General features: G+C 38.2%; 1 protein-coding gene across 3 annotated transcripts in view; it reads right to left on the bottom strand.

Annotated features, from left to right (window-relative positions):
- LOC117306762 (protein kinase C delta type-like) overlaps positions 1-24,122 on the bottom strand; it is an 80,450-nt gene that overhangs the window by 37,070 nt on the left and 19,258 nt on the right. Inside the window, exons 2-4 of one of the 3 annotated variants that reach the window (XM_033791258.1) lie at positions 21,805-22,003; positions 10,020-10,213; positions 4,826-4,886 (exon numbers count right to left, since the gene is read on the bottom strand). In XM_033791258.1, coding sequence (XP_033647149.1) covers positions 4,826-4,886; positions 10,020-10,213; positions 21,805-21,916 — 367 coding nt within the window. In that variant the 5' untranslated portion in view covers positions 21,917-22,003. Of the gene's footprint in view, positions 1-4,825; positions 4,887-10,019; positions 10,214-21,804; positions 22,043-24,122 lie in introns of those variants that run through there. The other 2 variants (XM_033791259.1, XM_033791257.1) reach the window with 2 other exon arrangements.

Below are 24,122 nucleotides of genomic sequence, written 5' to 3'. Positions count from 1 at the left end.
ATCTAAAAACATCTCCAACTCCAAAAAACCTTCTTCAATTCCTCCCTCCCTCCCTGCGGAAGAGTTACAAGATGTTAGTACTTCCATCTAATGACTTCGTTCCTCGGTGGACACCTAGTGAATAGAGTAAATATTCCCAATTCCCTTCACTGATTTTAATAAATATGATTCTGGCCTGATATCATATGGTTTGACCGGCCAGACAGAATTCATCATCTAAATGATCGACTGATGGAAAAAGATGTTTTTATTTCAAATTGATTTACAGTGAAAGTTGTTTTTGATTGTTATTACATGTACATGGCATACTTTTTCATGAATTGGCATGCTTTGCGTTGATTACATTCTACAGCTACTAATGCAGTTGGGCCTGTTTAGTTTTTTCTTTTTTGTTAGTTTTTTCTTTTATTTTCTTCTCTTCAAATTTGTTGAGAGGAAAAAATTGTAATAAAAAAATCCTTAGAAGAACTCCTGAGGTTCTGAGCACACAACACACTTAGGGGGGGGGGGGGGTATTCCATTCAGACTACTGTAACCAAACCGAGGCTAGGAGCTAAAAAATAGTCTGATCCCTTTTTGGTCTGATCATCAGTGTTGAACAATGGGTTTAAATACGTAGGGTACATGACCAAGATGGTGCAGATTGATTCACATTATGATGAGTGAGTCGGCATAATGCCTTGTACAAATCAAGCTCCTAATGCACACACTCTCGCATGTATACAAAAACACAACGAAAAAATAACTGCTACCCATCAAAATATTGATTTTGTGCGTACGTGTACTACGCAGACAGGTAAACAAAAAAGCTGGGTGGCGAATATCTCTTGCACTCGGTCTGCTGTTCTCCATGTTCATGTAAACATTGAGGCATCTCACAGGATGCCACCTGGCCCATCAAGAGTCTCATGACGACCAGATCAGATTACTTCCTGTCCAGACCAATGGGAATTTCACTTCTCTCTTGAATTTATATACGTCTACTTAGTCTATCTTTTTGTTTTCTTGTGCGTCTTCTTTTCCCCCTTCATTATTAATGGAATGTCAAACAGGTGATTGCCTCATTGATCATATAGTAGCTTCGTTTCTTTTTTTTTCCTTTTTTTATATCTATAAAAAAACTAATCATTCAATTAATAATGAACTTCATAATAATTGGTGTTCTATGATTACTACAGGAAATAAAACAAGCCCGAGACCCCTCTTCCTGAAAAGAGGCAAGGATTCTGTTCCTCCCTTATCAAGCTCTGAATCTTAATGTGATCCGAGGGGGGTCTTCGATTCTCTCTTTTTGTGATTACAATGATAAATTAATCATTTAATTAATGATGAGCTTCACAATTATTGGTGTTCTGTGATTACTACAGAAAATAAAACAACCCGACACACATCTTCCTTATAAATGGAAATGACTTTGTTCCTTCCTTGTCAAACTCTGAACCTAAATGTGATCTGGGGGGGGGGGGGGGTCCTTCATTTCTCTCTTTTTGTGACATCAATGATTAATTAATCATTTAATTAGTACAAGCTTCATGCCGATTAGTGTTCTACGATTACTACAGGAAATAACACTCTTCACAAACAAGCCTAAGACTGTCCGTCCTTAAAGAGGTAAGGACTTTGTTCCTTCCTTGTCAAAACACTGAATCTAATTATGATCTGAGGGGGGTCTACACAATATTGTCCCTAGAGGCAATTTTAGCATGCAAGTAGGAGGCAGTGACGGCATGCAGAAGAAACACTTGAATAGGGCCCAATTTCATAGAGCTGCTAAGCACACAAATTTGCTAAGCATGAAATTTTTGCCTTGATAAAAACAGGATTACCAATCAAATTTCCTCGTGATTTTCAGGATATAAGCAAACGACAGCTGAATACCAGTATCAAGCAATACACAACAAATGGTTGGTTGGTAGGCCTAATCCTGTTTTTATCAAAGAAGACATTTCATGCTAAGCAAATTTTCGTGCTTAGCAGCTCTATGAAATTGGGCCAAGGTCTATGGTCTTACTATCCCTGACAAAAAATAATATATGGACATTGACATGAGAATGATGAAGATTGACTGCAAAGGGTTGCCTTGAATATCTTGTCTGCTAGACTCTTCTAGAGGGTGGAAATTGCTAGTTGCCCCCTAGCCCAAGACGTTTGGATGGGCTACTAATTATTCAGGTAGCCGGTTTGGGCTGGAGGGAGGAAACTATTGCACCGGGCACAGAAATTGCATCATCACAAAAATAGCACACGAAATTAATATGCTGACAGTGGTGTTCACGTTTTAGTAATATGATTTTGTCTTTTTTTTTCATATCAAAGTATCCATTTTAGATTGAGCAAGCTACTGAAAACTAGATTAATAGATTAGGTATGTTGGTTCTTCTGGCTGCCATAAAAAGAAAGTTAATGAACTGACAACACCTTGCTTAACAATTTCATGCCAAGCACAAATTAGCAGTTTACCAGTCAGGGATGGTGCATGTGACAAGCCATTTTGGCTGGTAACCTCATTCTGGTGAGTATCAATTGTTTGTGCTTAGCTACTTTTCGTAACTGAGGCAGCACAATGAAATTGGGGCATGAATATTGACCCAATTCATCTGACATCATCATCAGAATTATTTTGGATGCGCCACTTTGGTGGTCAATGTCACTGTGCGTTATTCAGTAAAGTGCGCTCTGTAGAAAACGCAGAGTTTACACGTAAACCTACTGACCACCAAAATGGTAAGCGTGGCACAGTCGCCGCGTGGGACGTGCGTAAAAGGGGTCAATATCAACCACTGCATCACAAACAATTTCTTTGAGAAAAAAATGTATCTTTGTGTATGAATCGTTTGCACTTTTCTTAAATTGTACACACCCACTATAAAGATTCAAAACGAACCCGACAAGTATCTTTCAAGTGATTGAAATAGGATAACTACGGGTTATCACAGTCACATCTTCAAAATAAATTTCAATTCACTTCAGTTTTCTTTTTTATACCTTCAAGGGGGGAACCTCTCATTTATTATGCTATAAAATGTCAGACATTTATTTTATCGTTGATATCTTTCCACATCACAAAGCATACATGCCATTCACACTCAACAAGCTCAAGTGATGATGTGTGTTTTGATAGATCTGTGCATTTTTCGTGCAAGAATAATAGATAGACTTTTCTGATAACAGGTCCTTGTCCTCTGCAGCTGAATATTTTTCTATTTTTAAATTTTTTATAGATTTCGTACACTCATAAATGTTTCAGCACAACCATAAATAGAGTTGATTCCAGAAAAATTTCACAGTTAAAGGGACATGTTGCCTTTGGATTAGGCGCATTGGGCAATACAAAAGGTTGTGTATGAAAATGTTATATATTTTCAAAGGGAAACTATTCACATGCATGTGTGTATATCCCTCTGTGCTATTTCATGACAGAACAAGGTTTGCCATTGTAGAACTACAACTCCACAAAATGGCTGACCGTATTTTCCGCTGATTGTATTTCAAAAGGAAAATTTTATGTTTTTAATTTTTTTAAATAACTAATCACAAGTTATAAAACACAGTGGGTGTTTTAGTGGAACACTATAAAAAAGAGTGATTCCAAACAGCAACTATTTTAAAAATTTGAAGGCAAGTACTTGTGCATTTGAAGCAGCTTAGAACCTGTCCCTTTATATGACCCAGTTTTTGTTCAGTTCTGTTACATATTTAGATGTTAATTCTATAGTCCACTCTTGGCATACAGGAGCACTTGAAACAGATAAAAGGTACTCCTAAATAAACTCCAATAAAACTGATTAAACACCCACAGATCTGGGTGAAGAAAAAGCGCTGATGAAAACTTGATTTCTTTCAACTACGGCCTATAAACGATGTGACCTATGTTTACATTCAAGCCGTTGAAAAAACACTGAACACGTCATGTTTCGCCAGGCAAAAAGACTCGTAGTCATGGCAAAATTGTGTGTACTTTCTAGCTGGCTGCCAAAACACAAAGGTTTGCCTGGCAGTATGCGCACGAATTATGTTATGGTTTTCGAGTGACGTCAGAGGTCACATCGTCTATATATAAAACAAATTTGTATTGTTTCTGTTTCTTTGTCTGTCTACTTTGCACAATTACCACTTTTTTAGAGAGTTTGATTGCACACTCTATTATAAATTTTAAAATGTAAACATGGCTGTTTTGATATACAAATATATAATCGGGGACGCTAATCAAAGTCACACCACTCTATACTTTCGTAAATGTATAAGGGCCATGTCGCACCCGCAAAATAGTTCCATTTTGCATACAGTGCAAGTGGTTGTCTTCAAGTTATAATTGCCCCGTGTGCCATCGCTTTATGGATCAAGACAAAGATTAAATTTTATGACATGTTTACTTTTTTCCGTGCAATTCTAGAGCAGTGTCTTACCAACTAGACTACCGAGATTGCCCTCTAGCTACCGGGCAATCTCGGTAGTCTAGTTGGTAAGACACTGCTCTAGAATTGAAAGGGTCGTGGGTTCGAATCCCACCCGAGTAACATGCCTGTGATACTTTCACACAGGACTTTGGAAGGTAATGAGTAACAGTGCTAACACACATCGGTGTATGGGTACAAACCAAAATTAATATTCTTTATCCCCGATGCAAATTTAACATCTATTATATACTTTTGTTCCTGTTGTATTTGCTTCAATTTAAAAGACATTGAGACTCTAAAAGTCTCCCTGGTAAGCAACATCAACAAAGCTGTTTTTATCCAAAAGAGACAACCAAAAAAATAAAATAAAGTTGTCTCAACAAATAATTTTTTTTGTTTAAATTTGTATGGAAAGTATGGAAAATTACCTTGTGATTCTGAGAAGCATTTGAGCTGAGCATGTAGGACACCAGTCGGCTTCAGCATCAACTGCATAGACATTAGGAAAACAAAACACACCGGTATGAACATTATTCAAAGTATTCAAGGTAGTGGACACTATTGGTAATTAACTCCAAAAGAATATTATCAGTAAACCTTTCTTGATGACGAGTAATGGGGAGAGGTTGATGGTATAAAACATTGTGAGAAACGGCTCCCTCTTAAGTGCCATAGTTTTTAAGAAAGAAGTAATTTTCAACGAATTTGATTTCGAGACCTCAGATTACGAACTTGAGGTCTGGAAATCAACCATCTAAATGCACACAACTTCGTTTGACTAGGGTGTTTTCTTCTTTCATTATTATCTAGCAACTTTGATGACTGATTGAGCTCAAATTTTCACAGGTTAGTTATTTTATGCTTATGTTAAGATACACCAACCAGTTTTTGACAATTACCAATAATGTCCACTGCCTTTAAGTTATGCAAGGAAAACAAATCTTCTCTCTAAAACCACATTCCTTTCAAGGGAATTGCTTCTCAAAATGTTACACATTATCAACAGCTGCAGTGCTTCTACTACCCAGTATGTTTCTCTTGACGATGACTAGAGCAAGCTAGTCGAAATGTTGAGACCAATTTGAGAACTGACTCCGCGGTAGTACAATTAATCACGATCCTATAAGCTAAGTAGTATAGTCCCAGCCTATTTTCTATACCATCCGCCCGGGTAATAGTTAAAAAGCAGGACAGTTCTTTTCAGAACTGAGAAGTCTCCCAAACCCCCGAACATCTACTCTCTAAGAACAAACTCTACCTGGCAAGTAGATACACACATGGTGTTACCGCAAACCAAATATATATTGATGCCTCACCATGCAGTGCCTCAAATCCTATATTTATAAGTTTCTATGCTTATTAATTTTGGGGCACTACATGTACCAAAGAATAAACCAACTAAATGCATATATGCATTCTTAAATTTATCTTATTTAAAATAACGCTCTCTAGGAATGCAACCCCTTACTATTCAAGTTCTCCATGAACATTCCGCATACTAATTGAGGACCCCTAATGTCCTTTTTAAAAAACCACCCACACTTAATCCATGGCCAATAATGATGAGTATCTCTATACCCCCCACCCTGTGCTAAGAAACATGTAGACTTCTTCATCACGATGCTACAACTACACCCCCAAGCTTGACTTATCTGCAGACAAGCTTGCCTGCATGGTTGGAAGCCAAATAAGTACCTCATTGCTAAGCCAAGCATTAAGAACAAGAACACAGAAGGAACGCTGCTTCTTCGCGGACATCATAATAGTACAAAAAAACTAAAAAGATATTGTGAAATTTTACTCAGAAAAAAATATAAAAAACTTAAAAGATATTGTGAAATTTTACTCGGAGAAAAAATATAAATGTCCTATAGAAGTCTGAAGAAGAGAAGAAAGACAGGAATATAATGGGAAAAGCACGGAATATAATGGGAAAAGCAAGGAAGGGGGAAAAGCAAGGAAGGGGGACAAACTTAACGGGGAAAACAAGTCAAGCATAGCAGGGGGAGGGAGGAAGAGGGGTTGAAATGAAAGGCAAAGATGTGCCAGGTTGCTAGGAGCATTAGAGATTCAATCAATGGGTGAAATATTGGACCTGACAAGGAAAAATGGAAGGTTTGAATGAAATATTTGTGTTAAGGGATGCGCAAGTTGAGAAAGGGGGATGTTTTTATGAGACAGCTAAGCAGGGGTGGATTGGGAGGCAGAACAAGCCGAGACGCAAATAGGACTCTAAACTATATCAAGAATTAATAATAGGTCAAGAATAATAAAATAAGGGACTAAAATTTACTCAATGTTTCATGAAGTCAAGGTACTGGGTTTTTTTGTGGGTTTTTTTTTAGACACAAAAATATATTGATCAATAAATAACTGACATGCGAGACTGGCTGATATCGATTCATGTTGAATGTGAAGGAATGTATATGAGTGTTTAAGTGATATGGAAATAAGTCAACCACATTTTTCTGGAGCAAAATAGTGACCAAAAATTGACAACCACTCTCCCACTGTTGTCAAAGAGGCTAGAAACAGTGCAGTTCCCAGACAAGAGTTATAACTTTTCTAGAATAACAATTTTCCAGACTGAAAATGGCAGCCCATACTTCAGAGGGAGCCGTTTCCCATAATGTCAAAAGCTCTCCAATGCTCGTTACCAAGTCAGTTTTTAAGTAAATATTTGGTGTTTTTTTATATGAGTATATACCAAACGTGTACCTTCCCCTTTAATGGATGTTGATGTTTCAAAGTTCTGTTTAACAGTACATCAAAGCATTTCATGAGGTTTGATTTATGTGACTTCTTTTCTTTCTTTGACTTATAATAATGGTGCATGACTTGACTTGTGAATTGCTGTTAAACAAAACTACCTTTTCCCACAAACAACCAAGACCCATGTTGTAGTACTATTATTAGAAGTGAATTTACCATTGTTAGGCTCAAGTAAAGCAAACCATGCATGTAGTGGATAATAAATCGACTTGTAGTAATGTATGCAGGGCCCACATGAATCAGGTTTTCAGATACCCTGGGTGAAGAAATGTAATAAATAACAAACAAGTAAATAAAAAAAAAAAAATTGTACAAGCGTCTGTTTAAAATGTATCACGCGTACCCTAAGCCACTGCAGGGATTCTAATGACACTCGGGTGAATGTGGCCAATCTAATACTCCTGGGGTGGATTTTACAAAGGTAGTCCTAACTTAGGACTAGTCCTAGGAAATGCTAAGAGATAGGACCAGTCCTAAGTTAGGATGAGTTACTGGGCCTAACTTAGGACTGGTCCTATCTCTTAGCATTGCCTAGGACTAGTCCTAAGTTAGGACTACCTTTGTGAAATCCACCCCTGGATGCTATATTTGTGTTGCAGGTTTAGGATTCAAAGTAGTGCAAATTATATTGCAACCAAAATACATTCACTATTAAAGACACAAAACTATTGCTATTTTTTAAAGACCAGTCTTCTCACTTGCTGTATCTAAACATGTGCATAAAATAACAAACCTGTGAAAATTTGAGCTCAATTGGTCGTCAAAATTGCAAGATAATATTGAAAGAAAAAACACCCTTGTCACACGAGGTTGTGTGCTTTCAGATGCTTGAATTCGAGACCTCACATTCTAAATCTGAGGTATCGAAATCAAAATCGTGGTAAATTACTTCTTTCTCGGAAACTACTTTACTTCAGAGGGAGCTCACAATGTTTTATACTATCAACAGCTCCCCATTACTCGTTACCAAGTAAGGTTTTATGCTAATAATTATTTTGAGTAATTACCAATAGTGTCCAGTGCCTTTGAAGCTGAAATGTACACAGGACCACAGGCCTGAGGTCAGTGATTTTAGCGTCAAGCCAGTAAACTTACTCTTGTGATTTTGAATAATAACGCCTCTGCACTGAATTTTAAACTTATAATTTAATTTAAACTGCTATATAAATATCATTTAATGCTATTAAGTATAAATATTACCAATAAGAAAAATTATATAAATCTTCCTTAAAGGATTTGGGTACTTTTTGTAACATAAAACACAATGTCCACAGAATAAATAAAACTTACACCGTTTGAAGATAAAGCGTACCTAAAAGTATTAGTTGCTGAGGTGCTGTAGTTTTTGAGAAATGATTAAATCAATGTCATGAAAATACATTTTTACATGCTAAAATAATTTTCATCTCATGATCACTGAGATGATAATTATTTTCATGACTTTGTCGGCTCAGTACCATAAGGTTGTTAGTTGCAATTTCACAAAGTTTTTATGTGAACAATTTGTTTAGAAATGAGAACCCACAAGTACATGTTTTTCTTTCGATCAACAAACTCCATTTACCAGGAGCTCCAAAATATGGAAAAGTAAATTTATAAAATCCATACAAGCTGCACGAACGACTTTTAGTCCTGAGCCAACGATTTTTTTTCGTATACGCATCTACTTTGTATTTCTTTCTCTTCTCTTCTCATTTATTCGATATGGGGGGGGGGGGGATAAATTAAGATTCATCACGGATACATCAAAAGACTAGATAAATGAAGTAGCATCTTGATGTGACAACCAGATGATGATCCGACATAAAACAGAAGGAGAAGAAGAAGTAAGATAAAGGACGGAGACTCAAAAGAGCAAGACTTTGAGAATGATTGATGTAAACGAACAGTGACTTGAAGGAGGCGGGATTGAATTTGAGTACATCCCATACATCAAGGAGGAAAAGAGCGAGGAGTTGAATTCAAGTGAAAACGAGATGGTTGTTGTTGGGATTTTTGTTTTGTTTTCAAATACCCCTGCGGCGGCGGGGGGAAAGAGAATACTAGTAAGTTGAGATAAAAGGAGAGCCTTGGGGAAGGAAGAACACAATTACATTTCGAGTAGCTGTAGGAAGTTAACACCTCCATTGGGGGAAGAAGCAAAGTATCAGTTTTAGGAAGAGCTTTTTTCTTCTTCATACATTCAAGCTGCTTAGATCTCAAAAACACAAATCATTTTAAGACAATATGAACACCTTGCCTTGAAGAATTCAGATTGATTTAGAAACAAACAAACAAACAAACAAACAAACAAACAAACAAACAAACAAACAAACAAATGGTATGATTTGTTAGGTCAACCTGAAGAGGTGACAAAAGTGTAACACCATTCCAGACTAAACAAAAATCCACAGATAAATCAGGGTGGGATTCTAACACATGGCCTTTTCATTGCTAGAGCATACATCTTTCCACTAGATTCACTGAGCTAGCTCGATAGCTAGAGGCAGTTTTAATCATCAACTATTTGATAGCTTATGCTATCTAGTGGTAAGACAGGTGGTCTAGTGATAAGACATCTATTTTAGCAATGCAAATGTTGTGGGTTAGAATCCCACCCTGATTTGCCTGTGCATATTTTGTAGCTTCTGGTAAAAATGGGGTTTATTGATCAATTATAAGAGGGGTCATGAAAGTATTTGTTGGGGGAAAAAAAACATTCGTTTTTCAAGTAAAACACAAATTTGTTGATTGACTTATTTGTTTTCAAATTTTTTACGCATTTTTCATTTAAGGACCTTTCGATTATTTCATATAGAAATAACAATTAAGGACCTTATTCTTCAGAGCGGACGTATTATTTTGACTTACATCAGTGGTAAGTACATCACCGTTGGTTCCACACATGGCTGCCATGTCCATGACCTTGAGCTCAGCTTCGGCAACCATCTTATTGTTGTTCTGGATGATGATGTGAATAACCCGACCCTCGTACAGGTGAGAATCAAAGCATTTTCCCCACAGTGGGGTCAGCTTGCGTGTCGTCATCAAATTACTTCCTCCTTCTGAAATGATATCAAGATAGAAAAGGGCGGAATTAAATCAGCGTGAATGTCAGCGGAGTGTTTGTCCTTGGGATTAAATCAAAGACATTTTGACTTACACTTGGATGCATCTGCTCCAAGACGTCATTCGGGAGCAGGAGTGGGAAAGGTTTGTTTTTTCTTATGTGTAAAGGTTATTTGATAGGACTGAGACTGCGATAACAAAATGTTCCCTTTACTCTTGGGGGTGGGGGAGGGGGGAAATTTTCCCCCCATTTTCTTTTTTATACATGGCATGAAAACAACAAAATCTTGTGTCTTAGCCCTTCATGAAATCTTGTTTCTAAGCCCTTCACAGAATCGTTTTTGTTTCACTGAAATGCAAATTCTTGAAATTGAACATGAAAGTGTTTTAATATTCCCTCTACTTTGGGGTTGGGCACACTTTTTCGCTTTCTTTCTTTTCACATGGCATGGAAACATTGCATGGCTAATGGTCATACAATTTTCATTAAATCGTTTTACTCCTTTTTTCAAAAACTACTGCACCTGAGCAAGTATTATAATGGAAGCTTTCTACTATCATAATCTTTAAACTGTGTAAGTTTAATGTAAATCTGTGGACGTTTGTGTTTTGAGTCGTACAAAAAGTAGCCAAACCCTTTAAAACATCATCAGTCTTGTGCATTAGTGAGGGGAGGATCACATGTGTTAGAAATCACACATTCACACATTCATGTGCTGAGCCAGCGCAAAATGTGCACGTAAGGGTATACAGTATTGCAGTACCGAGTAATAATTTATTAAACAGTTATTGGGCATACTTATTTTTAGCATTTTCAAAATGACAGAACTGTTTTTAAATGTTTAAAAAATCGATGCATCCATCCGATGTCCTTGGGATTTTTTTCTTTCTTTTTTCTTTTCTTCTCCATATTCTGATCAACGACCTCAGGAATAAGACTTCTTTTTTCCATACTTATTTTTAGCATTTCCAAAATGACAGAACTGTTTTTAAATGTTTAAAAACTCGATGCATCCATCCAATGTCCTAGAGAGTATTTTTTTTTCTCTCAACCTATTCCGATAAAAGATCCGAGGAATAAGACTTCCTTTTTCCACCAAAGTCTAAAATCTTGCAACGCACCGAAAATGCCACAAAAAAAGCACAGGGGGAGTAAGAAAGAAAAAGGCGAAGAAAGAGAGAAATCACCAGGGATGGAGAATAACCCCAGAATAGCTCATAGTTGCCCCTGGGCACGGAGCTGATTTCCGTAATACACCAGCCCTGAAATCTTAGACCGAGGCCCGACGCTCGACTGCGTAATGTATTATGCTCAGCTTGTACCCAGTAACAGAACCAATTTCTCATATTCCTCTCTCTTTTCACTTCCCAACTCAGTCCTGAATATCCTGCTCAAGATTGCGCGCGATGCTTCCAGCACGACTAAACCAACATAATCTTTTTGACACACCATCTTTTATTACCTAGATTTCATTTGAGACACTTTTTTTTCTTCCCCTTTTAATTTGCTGCGGGGCATAAGACTGCTTACTTTAATGTGCAGCTCACGTATATTGGATACCCACGGCAACAAAATGTTAATACATATCTTTAAAAAGAATTCAGACAAAATTTAAAGGGAAAAAAAAAATTGAAATTATTTATAAACTAACATACAGCTCATTTGAAGAAAAAACAAGAATTTAGTGATGATGTTAAATACAAGGTGTTTTAATCTTTTCTTCTCTTCTCCCCTGAAAAATTGCTCTGCAAAGCATAATGCTTCTCGAGCTCCATGTATCCCATAAGATTTGAAAAAGGCAATCTAGTTCCCTAGTCAATTTAAAATTTTGCCACGCTGGACTTGAATATCCATGTCAGCTCCTGGCTTCGTGTGACTCAACCACATTCATGTGAACATTTTAGCTGAAGGCTTACTAGTGGTGGCTGACTCCGTTTCAGAGGTCTGTAAATTCACGGTGCAAGATCCTCCACGATACACTGTACAATCAATACAGCAATTCACCGATTGATAATTTTTCAGTAGCCCTAAGCACCCCCTCTCTGCCTGATCAATCCCCATGCCCAAATTGCTTTCTTGGGTAGGCCCTCCATCCAAACAAAATGAACAGGGTGGAAAATTTCACATTCGTTTTGGTGCTCCCTGCTCAGAAGCCAGTCAGCTGTTCTCGCCTACTTCTCATAGCCCCAATTTAATTAGACAAAGCGCTGAGTGCTCCGAACACCTCTCTTGGAAAAAATCCACCCACGATAAAAAAAAAAAAACTGTGAGAGGGGATTGTGTTTGCACAACTGGCCAGATCAAAAGCGTGCCGTGTCCTGACTTAAGAAAAGCTCCGGCAGTTTGCATGTTTATCTTGACACTGGGCTGGTCATGCCTGACGCATTAAAGCGTGCGCCAAGCGCTTTCATCAAGTCGTACAAAATGTGCCGACCAATGAAGGACAGGACCTTAAATACCATTTGCGAAGACGGTTACATGTGACAGCCACAATTATCTACATCAAATATACAAAAAGACAAATCATCCTTCTGGAAACAAAAGGTGAGGAAATTAAACCCATTCCAGCTTGTGAGGTTTTAGTCTTCTTTCGTTCCCTTCATGGTTTGTTTCCTTAATGGCAATACTAAGTTGCTGACTCACACTTCTCCCACATTAGGGTTTCCCTACGGGTCAATTAATGTATGTGTTAGGTGCTAGAGTCTGATGATATCTAGACAGTGTTAGAATGACGTTTCAGACTTGAGCGATAATAACCCTGCTGCGATGACATTTAAGTCACTGTGTAATTTGAGGACAGCTCTAGGTGACTGTTTTTTTCTAACAGGAAGTCTTAAACAGTGTCACGGCTGTGTGAAAAATTTGTTAGATTTTATGTGTGTGAAGTGTTACATACAAAATTTTGATCACGTTCCGTACTTCATTAAGCAAGCCTGCAAGTGGAATTTTTTTTTTTATACAGACCATATTCACATGACTTCATTTGAGTAGTGTGCCCGCGGCTAAAAGTAAATAGAAGATTGCTGATTGTCTGATTCTGTGTGTTGCGCATACAACAAAGCTGTGCATTTTCTAATGTTTCATCTTTATTTTACCTCTAAGATGGTGGCATGATGACATCAATGCATATACTGTGGTCCAATTTGAACGAAGGCCCAAAAGCATATTATGGTTAAGTTCCGTACCATAAATGGCAAACGGCTTACTACATTTTTTAATTTGCCAATGATTTCTAACGATTTATATTCTCCATCCCTGATACAAAATTAACATCTGTGTTTTTCTCGTTTTGATTATAGTCCTGATGAGCCTGATTATAGACATTGACCTTCGTCAAAGGCTCCAAAACAATGCTGCACGTATCATTTTCTCGCAACCCAAATACACACACGCATCCACTCTTCTCCAACAATTACACTGGTAACCAGTTAAACAACGCATCACCTTCCAAACATCAGTGAACATGCTCAAAGCACTTTCTAACGTACTTCCACAGTACATCACAGAGTCGCTAAATTTCAACAAACCTGGCCGGAGTGGGCTCCACTCCAGCCAGAATCTAAAATCCCTCGCACTCACAAGAGGGCGGGGGACCTAGCCTTGCTCAAGGCAGTCGAATTATTCACTCTGAAAAAGGACCGCCGCTGTATAAAAACCCACCCGTATTCACTGTGCGTAACATCGCACGACACGATGCCCCCGTACACTATCCGCATGCGGAGGCCGTCAGGCCGACAGCCTTGTAGGGTCTGTGTTGAAGCCACTGACCTCATTACTATAATAAGCGAAGAGTTCCCACGGTCAGCTCATTACCATAATGCCCGCGAAAGACGAGACATGTCTACATCACACACCACCACCACGGACGCTCAGCGAGCATGATAGGCGTGCGTGATTGGACGTCAAAATTAATAATTCATTTGCCTCACATCCTGTGTTGTCTGATAGGTCTGACGAAAGATATACATATTCATGGACTGCATACTAGCATATCCGAGAGCCCCCCCCCCCCCCCCAAATTTTTTCCACAATTTTTCAATACAACACATTAAACCCGGAAGTTACAGAACCGACAAGGCTGTCGGCCTGAGGGCCTCCGCATGCGGTTAGTGGTACGAGTGCGGATGGCTTGTGTGCACAGTAGTCGTACGATGTGACAGTGTGTATACGGGTGGGTCATGCGGTGTGATGGCACGCACCACGCACAGGGTATACGGGTGGGTTTCAGCGGCGTCTTTTCGGAGCGAATAATGCGACTGCCTTGAGCAAGGCTACAGGGGACCAGTCCTTTTCAGTAAATCTATTCTCTTTTCGCTCATAAACGTCTTTTCCGTAGCTCTCTTACCAGCGCATTGAGTTTTGTAAAATGCGCTTTAGAAGTCTCGTTTATTATTATTATTATTATCATTATTATAATTATTATTATTATTATTATTCCTGAACAAATCTTCTAGTCTGGTATACATTTTCAGCTACAAGCCCTGCAGTGTAGTCTAGTGGATTTTCCTGCCCTAAAAAAACAGAATGTTGTGTTTTGTTTGAATCTGTGGGACTGATGAGCGCTGCACTAATAATCTGGTTATGTCTTACGTTGGATCAGGCATACCACAGTAATCAGAGTCCTGCAGTTATGGGGTTTTAAGTTACCATATGGTGTGGATTTTGTACGAGAGCAATGATTTCAAACATTTTTGTCAACATATCTTTATTTTTTATATATGATTTACAAACACTTTTTCCAGAGGATGTCTTATTTATTAATTGTGACAATATTAATGCAATTACTGCAATTTTTTTCAATTTTTGTTCTTCTTTCTTTTTTATTTACTTTTAAACAAGCAACCAACAATGTGCAATTAATTTTAATTATTAAAATATTAAACCGAAAAAGGGACGGATATCAAATTTTACAGACTGCACACAACAACCCTACCGTACAGTAATTCAGAAAAGAGAAAAACCCTGTGTCAATTATTTCTTGCACATCATATGCCAGTACAGACAAGACATCATTCACAGCTCGTTTGTTTTTGCTTGTTTTACAAATCAAATTTCTTTGCGTCCATTGCAGTTTGCTGTGCTAGCCGTTTCGTACATCATGCCGGCGGCGGTGGTTCAAATAGACATGAAAATGTATCAGAGCTCGTTTTTTTTTTTTTTTTTTTTTTACAAATCAAATTTCTGTCTGTATGTCTGTCTGTTGCAGCTGGCTGTGCATACAATAGAGCATCCTTTATTATAATTTAAACAGTCTAATTCAAGTACAAACGTCTGGAACCATTCTTGCCACTGTCTTTATAAAACCTGCAAGCATTTCTTCTTCAAGGCCCGATGAACAATAATTCAATCAACTGAACCCACTAATGTTTTCATTTGATGTGACACGCTTATTCACTTATGTAGGATTGGCTCCACAACAACGAGGCATGCATGTATTTGTCTGCCTTTTTGTTGCTTGTATGATTTTCCCTGGCCGAACAAAAAATATTAACAAGAAAGAAGAAAACAGGAGAAATACTAACAAGAAAGAAGAAAACAGTTTGGCTACCTTAAACTAAATTTAACAGGCATTGGCATACATTGGCATTGGCGTGGCATTGGCATTGGCAGTGGACACTATTGGTAATTACTCAAAATAATTACTAGCATAAAACTTTACTTGGTAATGAGTAATGGGGAGAGGTTGATGGTATAAAACATTGTGAGAATTGGCTCCCTCTGAAGTGACGTAGTTTTTGAGAAAGAAGTATTTTTCCACAAATTTGATTTCGATACCTCAAGTTTAGAATTTGAGGTCTCGAAATCAAGCATCTGAATGCACACAACTTCGTGTGACTGTGGTGCGACAAGGGTGTTTTTTCTCTCATAAAAGCACACAACTGTGTGACAAGAGTGTTTTTTCTTTCATTATTATCTCGCAACTTCGGCGACCGATTGAGCTCAAATTTTCACAGGTAATTATTACCAATAGTGTCCACTGCCTTTAATGCAAATACGTATATTTTTCTGACTAGTTAGTCACGAAAGTGTAATATGTTTGTCTCCAACCATCCTATATCATCAATTCCATCCGATAACAACCAGTTTAATTTACTCCATGTCTTTATTTAACGGCCAAAGTGAAAATCTAAAAATAAGTTCGGTTTGAAGAACCCAATCTGTCAATCTAAAGATTTTGATTTCTGCCGACCCTGGAGCATTTGTGTCAACAGCAGTAGCAGGGAACATCTGCGCAGGAAATGGGCAAGATCTTGTCTGATCATCCACAAAGTTAAAGGTCTAATACATGAACATGCACATTATTTGTAACAAGTTTATTTTAGCAAGGATTTGGTAAAGGGTGGCTAAATTTGCAAAAACAAATTAAAAACTTGGTATCAAAATTGTTCACTGTGCAAAACATTTAAATGTACATGTAAATGACCAATAAAACAGGGTGTCCAATAGACCTTATGCATTGACGACATCCAGTTGCCATCTTAGAGGAAAAACGGTGACGAAACAATCGAGATGCACGGATTTGTTTGCGCAGCGCACAGTATTGGCCAATGAACAACCTCCTTTTGCCCTTCATGACGTTGTGTGCATTAAGGTCTATTAAAACAGGGTGTCCAAAAGACATACAGAAACCTTCTGGCTAACACCTTGTAGTAGGCTTGTAACTGGACATCTTTTTAAAAATAAATGTGGTAACAGTGCCAATTGTCCCTCAAAATCTTCCAATCTTTAAAGCCATTGGACCCTTTCGGTAAACAGTGTTGTCCATGGCCCACACTTTGTGTACCACAACTTCTATATCAAATAACAAACCTGTGAAAATTTAGGCTCAATCGGTCATCGGAGTCGGGAGAAAACAACGGAAAAACCCACCCTTGTTTCCGCGCGTTTCGCCGTGTCATGACATGTGTTTAAAATAAATCCGTAATTCTCGTTAATGAGAATTTATATTGTTTTGCTGTTTTCTCAAAAAGTAAAGCATTTCATGAAATAATATTTCAAGAGAAGTCTTTCACCATTGCCTTCTGTAAACCCTGTGGCTTTAACATCACTGCCCTGTGCAAGAAAATGCTTCCTTAATAGTTCTTTGAGAGGGGGGGGGGGGCCTTGAATTTCGCTCTTCAAGGGGCACAGCAATTTTCCTCTAGTATGGGGCACCCATTTGAGGAAATGTTTTGATTCGTTTTGGAACTTTGCAAAGGGCACCATAAGCACAGGGCACCACGGCAATTGCTGTGTGTGCCATGGGTCATTTTGAGGCCTAGCACATGGTGTAGAGTATAATCGTCAACATGCACAAGACTGTGAACTTTGATGACCATTTTGTAGGGTGACTTATAAGGTTTAGTTTATTAAAACTATTGAATTGCAATGGTCGACTCTTCCAAAAAAAAACCAATGATATATATATCGATGCCTTTAAGGGTGTATTTAGTCTTGCCAGGAATTTAGATGCCTCGGAGTGCTTTTGACTACTGCTACCTGCCTCATCAGGATCTAATTTCACCTGCTCTTCTGTCATTTCATCAGGCAATCTTTGTTGTGTTTGTATCGATGTGTTTTGAGTAAAAAAGATTACTTTCAGAAACTCAGCTGCCAAGGTCAGCCTGAGTGACTCGACAATTTTGATTAATTAATACATTGTTACTACTCCCTCAGGTAATGAAACTGAGGGGACGTCAAAAAGTGACTGGCGCTGTTTGAAGATACAGGTGTACAGAAGATGATGAAAACGAGATGTCAGACTTATGGTGGATGTGGGAGGCGACCCCCAACTAGAGAAAACCCAGGCAATCAGTGCCCAATTTAATGGCTCTGCTTACTGCGAAATTCTGCGCTTATGATCACCATTTTTAGCTAACTGTGAAGGCGCCAAATTTCTGCGCTTACCGTGTTCGCGAAGAAATGTTAGTAAAGTTTGCATGCACACAAGCAAAAATTCCCTGCTAACTCATGAAATGTGATGGACTTCCCTGCTTCCGTAAGCGCTGATACTTTTCTTACGGTAAGCAGAGCCATGAAATTGGGCTCTGATAGAGACTGAAAACCCAATCCACATACAAGATTCGGATCCAGGATCCGAATCTTTGAAAGCCCCATGTGTTTAACAGGGAGCAATAATTGGTTTAAAAATGCAAGCAGTGTAAATCCCTTTGTGTCGGTGTCCAGACTGAAATAGCAATACGTGTCCGCAACAGTCATCCTCAATCCCAGGGGTGATCGCTCTTGCTGCACCACTCATTCCAGCATGCCTTGCTCCAACATTAACAAGTACCAGAATTTAGCACATTTTAAGTAGGCCTCAGGCCGATCCACTCTACATGCTCGCTCAAGTATGGTAACCCGCAAAAGAGGCGTCAAGTCAAAGAGCAACTGGTTCCCTCTTTTAGTTCTCTGACCTTGTGATATGTCACTTTGCAGTTTAGGGATTGCGTAAAAACATGATTCATTTGAAATAGAACCGCGCAAAATTACTAACATTTTGACACGCGTGTACTGAGTGCCTACCTACAAGCGCCATACAAGCACTCAACAGCTTTTAACAAGCGTTCATGCAAAGTGGTCACTTTTGGACCCAATCAGCAATGTTTTTCAGTACATCCCTACCAGAGCTTAGTGTTGAGACTGCGCGGTTCTATTTCAAATGAATCGTGTTTTTACGCGGTCCCTAAACTGCAAAGTGACATATCACAAGGTCAGAGAAATAAAAGAGGAAACCAGTTACCTACACTGTTGACTTTATTCTTTCCTTTGATGCAAGTCAGTAAGCAATATCATGATTTAGTAGATCAGCCGGTTTCTTTGTAATCAATGGAATTTTGAGAAACGATAGAATTTCCTTTCTAAATTGCGAGAATCCACAGACCCACGGAGAAGGTAGGTACCAACATAAAACATTCTCAGAAGGTTCCATTTCTCAAGATGATTAGTACCAGTAAAAACCTCAAGTCAGGAAAGCTTGAAAAAAAATCTGACAGTGTCGCTGTAACACAATTTCAGATGGGGAACTACCCATACAATGGTGCAAGTGTACATAAATGTAAGTGCACTCAACCCAACCCACAGTTCAGATACTACACTTGCAAGAATTCTGCCTCACCACTATGTAATCCAATGTGGATTGTTACAACCTACTTATGTTCAGGTTCACATTTCATTTCGAAGTACACCTCACCATTCAGTTCACCTCAGACGTTGCACAATGCGCAAACAGACCTATCACGAAACAGCGTAGTAAGAAGATCGCCATTTAGAGTCTTAAACACACTGAAACCATCATTTCTTGAGGGTGCATGTAAACCAAGCTAACCTGTATGGAATGAAAGACACACTGATTCGATTCTTTGCTCAATGCGTTGTACAATGTAACTGTACTGCCGCTAGCTAACAAACCGCCATGCTGAAAATGAACAGCGCACTTGCCGCATCGGAGCAGCTGAAATATCTGCAGCCCTGAAAAGGGTGGATACATGTTTAAGTCGGAAGACTTCCTTATGTTGACAGCAGAGACTGTGCTGGGATGGGAGGGGCAAGGGAGACCCCCTCTTTTCATGCTGTTTCTCTAAATATGTGAGCTCTTTGCCCTTTATTTGCCTTACCTTTCAAACTTCATATCATACATTAAAATGATGAAAGTTTTTGCAGATTTTATTTACTGGTTAAAAATTTGTGTCAGTATATCCTCCATCCTATACGTGTACAAGTCATTGATACACAACAAATTACGAAAGAATAACAGAAAACTAGCAACTTTCACCATGTACATGTTCAAGTTCAAAGCTTATACATTGTGATTATTTCTTCTGAGCATCAAGTCTTACTATAATGCTCAATACCTATTGTAGACTAGTATCTTAGAGTCTGCCAGTCAATTTCACCAAAGTGCTACTGTACAATAACACCAACTCAATTTGCTTCTAGTGAAAAATGCAACTTTCTATTTTTAGATAATTCCATCCTACCACAATACACAATTATTATATTCCAGAGTGTAATTCCTATCCACAATGGCGTACTTTACTTTCCCTTAATGAAGGAATTTCATCAGTGCGTCGCAGAAAAGAATAGATCCTCATATTATCACAATCTAAGCAAAGTCCACAACCTTTCCCCGAACAATAAGACTCAAAGCTTAGTGACTCAATGCGGTGGCATTCAGTAAGTCACATCTAAAGTCGTTAGGAATCAACTTGATCCATCAGATGGAGAAAATTATCTCCTCTAATGCCTCTGTCCGATCAAAAAAAGGCAAATTGCGTTTTTCTTTAGAACATTATGCATGTACGCTGCACTGTGTATTCTATCTTATCTTTCGTTGGGCATGTAGATTTTGAATATCCTCTGTAGATGTTTAACCCTCGGACATCTTTCTAGAAGGCAAAATTTCCGAGCAAAATGCTTCACCTGCAAGTGTGCAGCCTTGTGTCCTCAAAAGAACATTTTATCTTTTATCGTGTTTGACCTTGCACTACAAATTATAAGATTGTAAACTCTTTGATGGATGTATGAATGCCAATTTTCCTGTGTACACAACTTTAACCTTTCTGGTCAATTAAAATAATTCCATAATTCCATTAATTCCTTGTGCAGATTAACCAATACAGGTGTCTCAGACGTCTGCAAAGGGTACCAGCATGTAAATGTGCATAAATTTTAAGCCTTTGAGAAAGACTCTCCTAGGGTCGCAACGTCAGGCCACTATTTTGCGAAACATTGGTCCTTTTGGTTTGTAAGCAGTTATGCATCAGCTAAATTTATTTTCTCATTTAGTGTATAAATCATTACAGCTCCTCGAAATGTGTTCACGCTTGGTTTCCATACCTGTATACTACAAAAGACCTTGTGATTATGGCATCATAATGATACTATGCGCCGCGTACAATGTGCGTTTAGGCAGGATGACATCCATTCACTAGGCCTTTATAACAGACCATACCCAGGCATTCCTCGTTTAGTAGCTCACGGTTACTCCGCTAGTGCAGCCCAGACTTATATATATGCATCGACATGACTGACTTTCGGATAAGATAGCAATTGCAATAGGCTTGGCCAGTGAACAACAGAGTTGAAACTTCTCTAAAACCTTGAACAAATTTAACATTTTAAACAGGAATGAAGTGTGTGTCTGTAGAAAACCTTTGAGGCCTGTTAAAGTGTTTTTTGCTAGACATTCAAAAATCCCCGCGGCAGTTTATCCATTCTGATGGTTGAGACGAGAAAATAATGGATAATCACATTTTGCAGAGAATTCAGATGAGACAGTTTCTTCAACAAAAGAGATGTCAATCATTCTCCCTGCATAGCATCTTGAGATGATAGTTACAAGAAAAAGGAAGATCCACATTTTCATGAATTTTATTTTGTTGACTGTATGCTTAATTGTTCAAAAACATTTTTTTTTTTTTTTTTTTTACTTTTTTTTTTTTTTTTTACTACTTCGTTTAACCTATAAAGCAATTAGGAAATAGCTCACAAATTTTGTTACGGTTAAAGGGGTTAATTGGTCGAACGCCCCCAACGCTATTAAATTACCCAGAAATTTGTCCACGATCAATATACATAATAAACTGTCAATGTGGTTATACTTACGTGCATTGGTAACCTTCTCCTTAATATGGACAACACAATCACATTCCCCAGTATCCTTGTCTGGCAAGTCTATGTCCTCCACTCCGTGGAGACGGACCCTCAAAAACACCATGATGGCTTTTTGGGGGCTGATTCCGGTGTCAGAAATGGGATCAGATACAGCACTCTTCTTGTACAGGTGCTAATTCAATAGCGAATTCTGCAAAGACAAAATTTTAGGATAGTTTTTTTTAGAACAACCATACAAATGATTTGAAAAGAACCTTCAGTATATCCAATGGACCTTATGCATTGACGTCATCCAGCCGCCATCTTAGAAGTAAAACAATGACAAAACAATTAAATTGCATAGATTTGTAAGTGCGGCGCACACGTTTCAGGCCACCCTACTGATATGACATCATGACATGTGCATCAGGTCTATACAATGAGAAATAGCAGTTAGAATAGCATGCTACTAGTTGAAAGATGTAAATGTACTCTTTTGTGTATACTCAACATGAAACTAAAAAGAAATGTTACAGAGCGCTCATAGTAATTCCACTTTCTCTACGCCTGAAAACAACACAGAAACTCTACAAATAATACCAACCATGTACATTGTACATACTGCAGTAGGTCTATTGTCCAATTCATGTACAGACAGTATAAATCAACTTTACATTTTGTGTGTCTGCTTGGGTAGAAACACGTTTTAGTAAGCCGGAAGTTAAAGCCTAATGAAACTCGAATGGCTGTTGAGTAAAACATTACTTGTGAATGCAGTCCCTTATCTTAATGTAGTTTGTATTATTTGCATAATGCACTGGCAGGAAGCAGAGTTTGTGACATTCAAAATAAATTGCAAGATCAAGTGCAATGAGTTGTCAGTCAGGAAGGCTTGTTAACAATTGTTTACGTCTCTGTACAGTACATGTAGTATTTCTGTACATTATGTAAACCAATGGTTTGAAAGAGCAAGAGTCTTAGAAATTGAGAGCCTTAAGTGAGCCCCGGTGAATACTTAATAGTAAAAGTCACATGTGATTCATTTCAATGTTTTCTCCAAAGTACAATACCCGGGGAGTCAAAGTCCTTGATATCCTAGAATGGACCCTTCCACATATCGAACAGAGGGGGTCAGATCCAACAGTTGTGTTGTGCAATTTGAGGGGCTGACAAATAATTTCACTCATACTTTTCTACTCAGATCTAACCCTCCCGGTAAAGTGGAGCTATCTGTTCTTTGTAGCAGGCTTCCAGATCTTGTGGACAGCCTGTACTAGTTTCTGGGGTTTCCAACAACCCCTGTCAGTTAAACTTTTGGGCTTACTGGGGAGCCTGCAGTAACTGGGGAAACTTTCTGCATTCATGGGTTTGCATTTAGAAATACTGATTTCAAGTAAATTTGAAGAAAAAAATATTTTTAGGACGGCACATTCTGCACTGCCGATTATATGATAATATAAAAAAAATGTACTGTTACAAAGCTTCTGTAAGAGTAACGAAATATGGAGTTTCCAAATATGGAGTTACCTCTGACAAGCCTTCAACACTGTATTTTCATCCCACACAGGAAAATGACAAGTCATGTAGATGTATCAAAGGCCTTCGTAACAAGGAAATGGCGTGACCGTTCAGTAGATAAACAAGTTTTGTAATAATGTACTTTATGTACAGTACAATTCATGGAGCTGTTTTATCACCAAATTTCAAGCCATCTTCCTGTTGAGCATTTTACCAGCACTTGGCTGATTACAAAAAAAAAAGTCACTCTGCTTGCACCTGCATACGAACAGGTACAGGCATGCAACTGCATTGTATTGTATTGTAACTTCACAAAAAGGAACTTCACAAAAAGGAAATTATAAAATTTCTATGATTTTGTATGGTATTTTTCCGTTTTGAATGGTAACTGAGAACAAAAACAGAGTAGAGGAAATCAGATGATCCAAGGAAATGTTGCACGCCTGACAGTACTTCTTCTCTTCCTTTGAAATACAAACTAAACCTTTTCTAAATTTGAGTATTGTGTAATTTTGTTTTGTTTTGAAAGATGTGAAGGGCAAGGTCGTTTTTCCAATACACCTTTTGACGCAATTCACCAGGGCCTAGTTTCATAAAAATGCTTATTAAAAAGCAGAATAAAATGCTAAACAAATCCTTGCTCAGCAATATTGAGCAGAATACCAGTCATACATTGTACATGTGACCCAGGATTTTTTTTTGGGCTTGTAACCTTTTTCTGGTTAGCTTGACTTATGTTGTGCTTTTAAAAAGGGTCTAGGTACTTTTTGTAGGACAAAAAACACAATGTCCACAGATTTACACTAAACTAA

This window comes from Asterias rubens, chromosome 2 (assembly GCF_902459465.1).
Source record: "Asterias rubens chromosome 2, eAstRub1.3, whole genome shotgun sequence".
Taxonomy (NCBI): Eukaryota; Metazoa; Echinodermata; class Asteroidea; order Forcipulatida; family Asteriidae; genus Asterias; species Asterias rubens.
This window is presented reverse-complemented; position numbering and strand designations above follow the sequence as displayed.